General features: G+C 32.4%; 1 protein-coding gene across 1 annotated transcript; it reads left to right on the top strand.

The window, feature by feature from the left end:
• The first annotated feature begins 2,352 nt into the window (after positions 1-2,352).
• On the top strand, positions 2,353-10,732 carry LOC18031780. The gene is made up of 18 exons (XM_006420350.2): positions 2,353-2,816; positions 2,891-2,949; positions 3,132-3,213; positions 3,408-3,475; positions 3,839-3,908; positions 4,319-4,400; positions 4,559-4,623; positions 5,144-6,175; positions 6,315-6,377; positions 6,461-6,507; positions 7,336-7,381; positions 7,489-7,568; positions 7,676-7,789; positions 8,401-8,482; positions 8,676-8,801; positions 9,365-9,445; positions 10,031-10,156; positions 10,377-10,732. The coding sequence occupies exons 1-18, from the start codon at positions 2,499-2,501 to the stop codon at positions 10,434-10,436; spliced, it is 2,601 nt and encodes an 866-aa protein (XP_006420413.1). The 5' UTR covers positions 2,353-2,498; the 3' UTR covers positions 10,437-10,732.
• Positions 10,733-11,897: the final 1,165 nt, after the last annotated feature.

Here is an 11,897-nt window from a genome sequence, read left to right as displayed (position 1 = left end):
ATATTAATTAAAAGATGGAGTATGACATTGATATTAGTTATGATCATTTGCCTAAATGGAAATATTATATTATTTGTTTTAATCATTTAATGTTGAAATTTTAATTTTCTATTTATGTTAATAAAATATAGAATTGAGTACTATATGTAGATTTTTAAGGTTGTTGTCATAAATTTATTGTCTGAATTATGAAATTTAATTTTTTATGTGTTATTAATAGTAGTTTTTAATATTTTATTTTAAAACCCACAAAAAGTTTGCTATGTGTTGCGGATGGGTTTGATAATATTAAAAACCACAATATGCAGTTTTTTTTTTTATCTCTCCGCCACTTTTGTTTTGATATATGTACATCTAATCATCATAAAGTTTGGATATGTTCATTGCACCACTTTTATTTCTAAACTTGTATCAATCAATCACCTTGATACAGAAAAATAATCATTTTATCATTAAATGAATTAAAAAACTATTTTATTCTACAAAATTTTGAAAAATAAAAATTATAATTACAAGAATACCCTTGAATTTATTAAAACAAATAAATCTCAAGATCCAAGACGTTAATTTTTTTATAATTATAATTTCATTGAAAAATTATCATGTTAATTTTTTGTAATAATAATTTCATTTAATTTATATAGTGAAGTTTTTTAATAAGGAAGTTTACAATAATTATAGTGAGCAAGGAGCTTTTCTCTTCATGTTAATTTTTATTAAACTTTCCTATACTTAATTTAATTACAAAAATTAAATGAAATTATAAATACAAAAACTTAACATGATTATTTTTTAATGGAGTTATAATTATAAAAAATTAGAAACTTAGATTTTGATATTTGTTTATTTTATTAAATTTAGCGGTATTCTTGTAATTATAATTTTTTTATTTTTCAAAATTTTGTAGAAAAAAATTGTCTTTTGATTCATTTAGGGGTAAAATAGACACTTTTTTAGTATCAAAGTGGTTGATTGATTTAAGAAAAAAATTGTGTAAAGAACATGTTAAAATTTTGTGGTAGTTAGATGTAATTCGACAAAACAAAAATAGTGTAGAGATAATTTTTCTTTTAAAAAATAAAAATCTGTTGCAATTGCTGGCAGATTTGCTAATTTAATTTTTTTACGAGTGTGAGTATGATAATCTATTATTGTTAGGGACGACAAAACTACCTACCAACCCACAAACCTTCCCAAATTCCCGACAAAAATCCACCCACTGTGGGTAATTTTGTGGGTTGCGGGCAGGTTTTGTATTTTAAATTTAAACCTATTGCGAGTTGTGGGTGGGTTTCATATTAAGAAAAAAAATCCATCAGATACCAGCGTGGTTATCTGCCAACCTACATTTTTTATTTTAATTATTTATATTTTTTATTTAGATCATAAAAATTACATTAAAAAATTTAATCATAAATATATGTAAATTAAAGTTCCTAATCTTAAACCTGATGTTTCTAATTTCTAAACCTAACCTATCTCACTATAGCATATACATACACACAAACACAATAAGCTTTCAATAAGTAGAAATTTTATAATTTTCAATTTTAATATCACTGTTATTTTATTTTAATTTGATTGATTTTGTTTGTTTTGCTTGAATGACTTAATGATTGCTTACTAAAATTGGATTTTTATTTGTTTAATTAATTGATGACGGTGGTTGTATAAAAATTTACTTGCTAATATTGTCAATACTTGATAACGTTTGTATATTGATTAAAAGATGGAATAAAGTATTGATACTAGTGATGATGATTTGCCTATGATAGAAATATTTTTATGTTAGATTAATATATTTTTTATAGTTCTTTTAATCTTAAAATTTTAATTTCTTATTTACATTGATAAAATTTAGAATTGAGTATTCTATATGTTTTTTTAGGCTATTGTTATAAATTTACGGTTTGAATTATATAATTGAAGTTTTTATATGTTATTAAAAGTATTTGTTAATATTTGTGATTTTAAATAAAAAAAAATCCACAAAAAGTCCATTGTAGGTTGCGACTTACAAGTAAATTTGGTAATTTTTAAAACATACAGCGGGTTTTTTTTTAAAAAAATAAAAACCCACTACGGGTTGCGCATAAATTTAGTAATTTGAAAATTTTATGTGTAGATTTGTTAATGGACAAACCCGCAGCGGGTTATATCCATTATCATCCTTAACTGATACCAATAGGTACGTCCATTTTGGTCTTCTTAGAGAAAAGGAAAATATTAAAAAAAATAAAAATTAGTAAAATAAAAAATAAAATAAAAAGAAATTCGAAATTTATTTAACAGTAAACTGTCCGTGCATAATGCCGTTAAATTTCTACCAAGGAGCTGTAGCCACTTGTCTCCCACATCTTTCTCAAAGCTTCTTTTCTTCTCCAATTACGTGCGATAACACGCAGACGCGCGCGCCACTGACACTTGTTCTAAAATGTTTTAATTTATTTTATTGCACCACACAACTGCTGCAACTGTCACTTCACTCCACTTTACTAATGGCTTCCCTTCAAGATCACAGCATGAAGTTACAAGTCTGTCCCAGTTACCTACCCTCTTTGCCCAGGTTTCACCAGCTTCAGTGTCTCAACTTCCCTCAGAAACCATTTTCTGGGAAAGTTAAGTTGGTCTTCCCTTGCCCAGAAAGCTATAAAACCAAAGGGGATAAGGTTTACTCGGTTTGCTGTTTTTGCAAAACAAAGGATGCTGAGATTGATAAGGTTGAAGATAAAGAACAAGATGAAAGGCCACCGTTTGATATTAATCTTGCTGTTATTCTTGCTGGGTTTGCATTTGAGGCTTACACAACCCCTTCTGTAAGTAACTTTAACTTAATTTTTCTTTTAATTTTTGTGCGCACGTGATTTATTTGATTTCTCTTTGTGATTAGGAGAGTGTTGGGAGAAAAGAAGTTGATGCTGCAGGTTGCAAGATTGTGTATCTCTCTGAGTATGTTGCCATTTTCACACTAGTCACAAGCTTATCATTTAGTTGATGCTGTTTTTTGTGTGTGCTCATACTTTGTGAATTGATACATAGAATGATAGAAGTGAACTCGGTGATGAACTAGGAAAGAGATCTTGATTTTGCAAAATCATTTAAAAATATAAATTTTGTTAATTTATGTGCAGGTCTTTTGTGCGTGAGATATATGATGGCCAATTATTTATAAAGTTGAAGAAGGGTTTTCATCTACCTGCCATGGATCCTTGGGTAAGTTATTCTTCTTCAGCTTTGTTGGTATTTCTATTTGCTGTGATCAAAACCAGTTATTGAATATTGGTTCAATATTGCTATGAAATTTTTGTCTATACTGAAATGGAAAGTTACTTTCACAAGTTAGAAGTCACTCATTTGGTTTTTACATTTGTTTTAATATTACTCATACATGTTCCACTGGCTTTCAGGGAACAAGCGATCCTTATGTGATCATGGAATTAGATGGTCAGGTAGTCAAAAGTAATGTTAAATGGGGGTACGTGAGCTATAGTCATTCTCTATATTTGGCGGTCCCTTTAGTTTCTCTGGCTTTCCTTTGATGATGTTAAAGAAACTCAGAAATTTCTGATTACTTGTATATTCTGTTACATTGCTCGACTTTTGGCTGAACAAGATTAGAATTTTTTTTTTCTATATTGTTTAATAATAAATAATGTAATTGAGCTGTTTGCAATCACTTTAATTTAACCATTCAGGCCATTCCCCTGAGTGGACAAGTAAAGTTACCTAAGTCCTGAGCGTAATGATATCCATCTTTATTCAAATTTATAGGGTACGCCTTCTGTCAATTTAAAGCCGAATTAGACTTGTATATATACTAATAACTGGATGATTGTAGGACGAAGGAGCCGACATGGAATGAAGACTTTACTATTAACATTAAGCTGCCTGCGACGAGAAGTCTTAAGGTCTACATGCTTCTCTTTGAATCACTTATCAATTTTGCAGTGTATATGTTCTTCATTCCACTATTTATTAATTCCTTATGTAGCTGTTATCTTGATATGTAATGATGGGTAATACAGAAACCACTGATGTTCAGACAAATTCAGACACAGACAGATATATATATATATATATATATATATATATATATATATATATATATATATATATAGAGGAGTGTTATAAATTTGTTTGATTTTGCCACACTGAGATCACTTGTATAATACAGACCCTTGTTTCGAACTTTAAATTCTGTTATAATTCTGTAGGCTTCAGTCCTAGTCTAATTATTAATTTATTTTGAATTGTTATTTCATAAATTTCATAGCAACATTGCGTATTAATTTTGTTAACATGCTGTATCAAATGTTAGATTGCAGCTTGGGATGCCAACTTTGTTACTCCTCATAAACGCATGGGCAACGCAGGCTTAAATCTGGAGAGCCTCTGTGATGGTGAGAATTCAATGAATCTCATGCATGGAGTTAATATTAAAATGATGAATCATCATGGTTGCCTAGCTTTTAAGTTGCTGAATTATGCATCCATTATTGAGCAAGGTGTGGGTCTTCAAATAGTTATTAATGATCAAATAAAGTATGTGTTTTGTTAGGAGATTCACATGAAGTGCTGTTGGAGTTGGAAGGAATGGGGGGTGGTGGAACGTTACAGCTAGAGGTAAGTTGATCTGGTTAAAGAAAATTTCTATGGTTGATCAGAAAGAATGTTTCTGTTACTTCTTTGTCAAGAGAATATATGTTTTCAAGGTTTAAGTTCACTCTGTGTGTCTGGAAATACTTGAAGGAGCTGTTCTATGCAAAGATGCTAGTCATTGCACAACAAAATACTTACAGATAAATATTTCATTTCTTCAGAAACTGGTACCTCAATGCATAATCTTTCAAAGGAGATTCTTATTGATCTGAAACGTAAACTTAATTCTGGGATACTGGTCTCCTTGATAAATGAAGATGTTAAGATACATATTAGAGCTCTATTTGCTTGGGTTTTCATTCTGCAGAGGCTGGTATTAGGTTGCAGACTGGTTATCCATAACTTCTTTCTTCTTGTGGAAATTCTCAGTGTCTTGGCGTCACTAATTTACTTGTTTATTTTGGTGAACCAACAGAATTTTGTCAGCAAACCAGTTTTGTTTGGTATATGCTCTCACATATATGTAAAATTGCTGAGTTTTCAGGTCAGTTATAAAAGTTTTGATGAAATTCAAGAGGAAAAGAAGTGGTGGAAGCTCCCCTTCGTGTCTGAATTTCTTAAGAAAAATGGTTTTGAGTCTGCTCTGAAGATGGTTGGTGGTTCTGAGGGTGTGTCAGCTCGTCAGTTTGTAGATTATGCTTTTGGGCAATTGAAATCATTCAATGATGCCTATATTTTGAAGGATCAGTCTTCAAGCAGTGGTGATCTTCAAATAGAAGGTGAAGAAAAATCTGAGAATGGTGCTGTTGTGTCAGATATGCCTTCTAAGATGGAGAGCAGTTCAGACATCTCTGTGAACAACACAGGCAGCAATGAAGAGAGCAATGTGGAAGAAATTTACACTCACAAAGCTGCTATGGATGAAGGAGATACCTCTGAAGTGATGGCACAAGTTACTGAAACTAAGAAATCTGATAAACAATTCTGGAAGAACTTTGCTGATATTGTCAATCAAAATGTTGTTCAGAAACTTGGTCTCCCTGTACCAGAAAAATTAAAGTGGGATGCATTTGACTTGTTAAATAGAGCTGGCTTACAGTCACAGAAAATAGCAGAAGCAAACTATGTTGAATCAGGGCTGGCAACACCACAAGTTCAGGATGTTGATAATGATAAAGCAAGTGGCTCATCAACCAGTAATGCAATTCAGTCTGCACTTCCAGACATTAAGAAGGCGACAAAGGATTTATTAAAGCAAACTGATTCTGTTTTAGGAGCATTAATGGTTTTAACTACAGCTGTTTCTCAATTGAATAAGGATGAAACTAAAGGAGAATCTTCTTCCGAAGTAGAAGATGATGCTTCACGATATCTTCTGAGTGAGAAGTTACCTAGATCAATTGATGGTTCAATGTTGGATGAAAAGAAAGCGGAGGAGATGAAAGCACTCTTTTCTACTGCAGAAACTGCCATGGAGGCTTGGGCAATGCTTGCTTCTTCACTGGGTCATCCAAGTTTTATCAAGTCTGAATTTGAGAAAATTTGTTTCCTAGATAATGAATCCACAGATACTCAGGTGATATATTATCTCATCGTTATCCTTTTTCTTTCATGGACTTCAACGCATAAAAATAAAATTAAAATTAAAAAAAGATGTTTTAGAATAATCTATGTTGTAAAATGCCTCAATTTGAAGTTAGAGGATGAATCTACAGGTAGCAATTTGGCGTGATTCTGCATGGAGAAGATTGGTTGTTGCCTTTAGAGGGACAGAACAAGTATGATATTTTTCTTGTTTGACTTTGTGGAGTTGTGCTCATTAGCTTTCATTTTAAATTGATCATATAAATTGATTTTCCAGACAAGCTGGAAGGACTTGCGAACCGATCTGATGCTAGCTCCAGTTGGGTATGGTCTGAAATATGGATTAGGATCCTCTTCTGATTTGAACTCTTTAGAAATTTTAAAGATCTTGTGCCACCTATTTTTTAGTACTAGTGTACAATTAGAATATTTTTATTTTTTAATTTATTAACCACCAATCATATGAGTTAATTTTGCTCAGAATAGGTCAAATCATGAGAAGATCTTGATCCCTGAAATCTATCCACTTTCTGACTTGTATAGTGATTCTATTTTTTGGCATTTATTTTTACAGTCAATGTATCTAATTGATTAGACCACTGTGCGTCTTGAAAATGGTTCTCAATTGATTTTCTGAGCACAAATTACCGTGCAAAGGTTGTCCATCAATAATATGAGTTGCAATTCTGTTGTTACTAAAATAAAAGAAATGGACAGAATGCAGAGCAGAAATGAGCTTCCAGCTGAGCAATAAATCAAAAGTCAAGCAGCAGTTTACTGCAATCATTTTTCTTTTATCTCATTCTTTGTTATTTTTGCACTTACATATTCTTTTTTTATTCTTTTTTTCCTCCCTTTTAAACCCAATTAAGTGTAGCTTACAGCCAGGGATAATTTTAGTTTTTTTATGTAATATGTGCCGACTTGGTTATTATTACTTATTTTAAAACTTTTATTAAATAAACACATGCACAGACTACATGAGATTTGAACTCAAGACCTAAGTTTTGGTAAGGCTGCCCACTGGCTAGTGGAGCTAGGCCTTTGCCTCGGTTGTTATTTCTAGATTTTCTTTAAATAGTATGAAATAGAACTATAGAAAATTACATCATGTTATTGCTTTTTAATTCTGTTTTTTGGCCAACTCTATAGGCTAAACCCTGAAAGGATTGGTGGGGACTTCAAGCAAGAAGTTCAGGTATGCAGATAATTCTAGAATTGGATGGCTATTTGGAATACTTTAACAATTTGCATATTATTAATATCATCTTCTTTAACTTATGATTGGTGGCTTAATTTCTGCAGGTTCATGGTGGTTTTTTAAGTGCATATGATTCAGTCAGAATAAGGATCATCTCCCTGTTAAAACTGTCAATAGGTTTTAAGTAAGTTGTCCTTAAATCTAATTATCTTATCCTGAAATCTAATATATCACACCATTGAAATCTGAACTTCTTTTGACAAAGAATCTCCTCTCTGTTTCTTTTTGCAGAGATGATAGTGCTGGACCATTGGACAAGTGGCATGTTTATGTGACTGGTCATAGTTTGGGTGGTGCATTAGCCACCCTCTTTGCCCTTGAACTTTCATCAAGTCAATTAGCAAAGTGAGTTATTTTGCTACAACTAAACTAAAATTCAATTCCATAGGACCCAAACTGCTGAGGTTGACTGCGAGAATCCTTTTTGTCTTTAATGCTCTATTCGAAGCCCTTTTTTTTGCATAAGTTGATTAGCAATTGGTTAGAATTCAAAAATGAGAAATAATCTGGTTCCAATTTTATTAGTTGATTAGCAATTGGTTAGAATTCAAAATTGAGAAATAATGTGGTTCCAATTTTATTGCCAGTGAAGCTGTTATACTTTAAATAATGATTTATTGATTTATTTTATATTATTGCGAATGCTGAAGAACATCATAATCAAAGTCATGCTAAACAAATACTGGGCCCCCAAAAAAAAAATTAAAAAAATTACTGAACATATGAATACCTGGAAGTATAGTTTGAGTTTAATACCTTGGTAATGTCTTCACCAGGTGGTAAATACGAGTTGTTTCTTCCTGATTGAACAGTAATTGGTCGTATTTCAGGAAATCAGTTTTATGACATGAATTTGAGATGTCTTGAATAAACTTAGAAATTCCTGAATCATATTATTGCTGATAAACCATATGTGTTTTGTGATTTCTTATCTACATCATTTTTGTCTGCATTAGGCAAGGAGCAATATTTGTGACCATGTATAACTTTGGATCTCCTAGAGTTGGTAACAAAAGATTTGCTGATGTTTATAATGAGGTAATGACACACTTTTTAAGATTTTAAAGTTCTTTTCAGTTATTTGCTAATTTTCTATATGCTGATCTGTGGCTAGCTTCTGTTTTCATTATGGCTTACAACTGTTGAGGTCGTCTTGCTTTCATATCTAAAGTTGTGGACATTAAAATATGTTCAGTCATGTCTAAATGTCCTTCAATACTCATGTTTACAGAAAGTTAAAGATAGCTGGAGAGTTGTAAATCCCAGAGACATAATACCAACAGTTCCGCGCTTGATGGGCTATTGCCATGTTGCTCAGCCCGTGTATCTGGTTGCTGGAGAGCTAAAAGATGCTTTGGTGGGTCATTTATTCAGTTCCATTCTCTTTTTAAATCTCAAATTACATGGAGCATTCTCCAAGTTGCATGAATTTTCCTTGGGATAGATACTGTATGCCGCACAAATATAGGGTTAAAACAATTGTCATATTAACTAAGTTTATGATTCGGCTGCTTAGTTGTCATGTCACTTATTAATAAATCTAGTTGATGTGTTTAAAGAGAAAAAAAAATAGTTTCACTGCTAAAATATGTTGATTTTACCTTAAAGAAACGAGCCTTTTCTACGTTATAATATGCAGCTTTCTGATGTTAGAACTGCAGCAATTGTGGAACCATAAGTAAAGCAGTTTCATTTGCTTTGGTTCTTCTTCCAATAAATTTAAAACCACTTCTTCCTGGCACTATCTCATTAATTTCCTGTGCAATTCGCATATTAGTTAAATTGGAATTAGTCAATATGTGCAGTCTGAAATGGTACATATTATAGGCTCTAAAATCTTCTTTTTCTTGTTTCCTGCATACCCAGTACATTACTCTTAGCTAATGAATGCAGCTACTTCTTTAAAAATGTGCTGTGCAGGCTGCTATGGAGGTTTTAAAAGATGGTTATCAAGGTGACGTGATTGGGGAGGCCACACCTGATGTTCTCGTCAGTGAATTTGTACGTTTCCTGTCTTTTGATTATTTATTTATTTTTTATCTTAAATCTCGACTAAGATTATCCTAGAGGTATTGAATGCCGAATTATGAGTTGATAGATATCACATTACTTTCCTATGTAGTCTTTATAAAAACTCACAAAACAAGCATGGGTTTCTCATTTTCTTCACTTTTGTATGCTGTTGCTTGAAAACAAGAGAAGTCCCATTGACTCTTCTTGTGCTTTTCTTGACAGAATTAAGAAATCTGTCTGCATCAATAAACTTTTAAGCTTTTATGTCCCCTTTATCCTTGAAAACAATGTGTCTAACCAGTTATTAGATTGCGGGGTGAACTAAATAATGCATGTATAAATATTGAATTAATGCTAAATGCAGTATATGATCCTGTTGTGTAACCTCTGCGGAGGCTGGGTTAATGATGCCTCATACGGGAAAATTGTTCTACTGTGTGATTTGTTGTTATTGTATGCCTCACTTAATTATTCCTTGACATAAAGGGCAGCTGACACTGCACCAGTAGTTTATATTCATTTCACAGTTGCTTTGTGGTTTCTGATTCTTGGTGATTGAGAACATTTTTGCAGATGAAAGGTGAGAAGGAACTTATTGAAAAGATATTGCAAACTGAGATAAATATATTTCGTGCAATTCGAGATGGAAGCGCACTTATGCAGCATATGGAGGATTTCTATTACATATCACTCTTAGAGGTATAGAATATCAAGTTAGACAAGTATTAACATTCTTTTTTGAATCCTTAAAGAGTTATTTTGATAGGCACTCCGCTGCAAGTACAAAAATTGAATCCCTTTCTAGTTTCCTTTGATTCAAATTGAAAGTCCATTTAAATGTTTTTATCTACATTGCCCATACACAGTTAACCAGTCAAATTGTGTGATGTTAATATCAAATTTTGTTTTTCTTCTTCAGAATGTGAGAAAATATTACCAACCTGCAGCTGTGTCTCAGAGTGAAGAAAGCAGCGCTTGAATCAGCTAGGAATGGCATGGTATGGCTCAGGGCCAGCGGCCAAGTTTACCATAAAACTTGACTTGGTCAGTGTTGCAAGTGTTATCAGTCAAGCGGTGTAGCTGGAATTGTAAATCAGCAATCATGTGTAAAGTTGTACAGTCACTAATCTTCTTTAACTTTATTCTTTATATGCTGGCTTTCATAGGATGCAAAGGGGCACCAATAATTGGTATGGTTAAGAAGACATGTAATTTTGGGGAAAAAAAATATCTTTTAGACTATCTGTAATCTTCTTTGACTGATATATGTCGTTTACAGGCTTCACTTGTGATTTTGTTATTCTGTCTGGTTTGCATTTGAAGTTCTTAATAATGGTCAAGAACACACTAAAAGGTTAACTGGGGGATAAAAAAAATGAAAGCAAACGGACTGAATGCAGATTCAATTACGCAAAAAAGTCTCGCGACAACTTATTTATTATCGTGCACATCACATATCAATTTTATGGAAACGTTCTTGGATGTTAGATCAAGGACATATCATGATAACAAAAACTTCTATTAGAAAGAAAGAGCTTTTTTGCAACCATTAAGGAATATATACTGAACTTGATGGTGAATGAACTGCAAATAATTATCAGAACCCATTTTTAATGGCAAAATGAATGCAGATTCAATTACGCAAAAAAGTCTCGCGACAACTTATTTATTATCGTGCACATCACATATCAATTTTATGGAAACGTTCTTGGATGTTAGATCAAGGACATATCATGATAACAAAAACTTCTATTAGAAAGAAAGAGCTTTCACTATGAACCACAGGTCCATCCTACACAAAACTGAGGCCTCCACAGAAAGATCAAGCATTTGAAAGATATTTCATAAAACTACGTATAATCCATTCTTATTGTCGGTCAGTCGACGCTGGAAACCACAAATGATCCTACATCAAATTATCCCTTCAAAAACATCCTGAAAATGAAGTCATGACCACTAATGCCAACAAAGATGCAACCTCAGTATCCTAATATCCCTCAGAATGCACCAAATAAACTAATGATTTGCCGTGAGATTTCCTCAAGTTCTTAAGAAGACATCAAACAAGACACCTAAACCTAATCCATTTCCAAAACTGAAACCACAGACAACATATATCTGACCAAATCAGAATGTAGATATCTACATCTATGTTCCCTCTTGATTTTCTAATAGTTCCAACATATCAAGCACACGTCAAGAAACCCAAAGTCAATCTCAACTCACATCACAGTGTATGTTCATTAGAAGATGTAACCAAAAGATTTGTCCATATAATATGCAACACGAACAAGCCCCACAACAATTGAATGCTCAGGAACACCATTGTTGTCTACAATTCACATCGTATGTCTACAATCAAGGCTAAGACATTATCGACATCAGAAATTACCACCTCAAATCACTTTTTGGATGAACCCAAAAAGGCCTTCTCAAAATT

The sequence above is a fragment of the Citrus clementina genome, unplaced genomic scaffold (genome assembly GCF_000493195.1).
Source record: "Citrus clementina cultivar Clemenules unplaced genomic scaffold, Citrus_clementina_v1.0 scaffold_9, whole genome shotgun sequence".
NCBI classification, from domain to species: Eukaryota; Viridiplantae; Streptophyta; class Magnoliopsida; order Sapindales; family Rutaceae; genus Citrus; species Citrus x clementina.
This window is presented reverse-complemented; position numbering and strand designations above follow the sequence as displayed.

Coding starts and splice junctions, on each gene's coding strand:
- LOC18031780 (XM_006420350.2), top strand. CDS start 2,499: ATGGCTTCCCTTCAAGATCACAGCATGAAGTTACAAGTCTGTCCCAGT. Junction 6,508..7,335: donor CTGATGCTAGCTCCAGTTGG/GTATGGTCTGAA, acceptor CCAACTCTATAG/GCTAAACCCTGAAAGGATTG. Junction 7,790..8,400: donor TCATCAAGTCAATTAGCAAA/GTGAGTTATTTT, acceptor TGTCTGCATTAG/GCAAGGAGCAATATTTGTGA.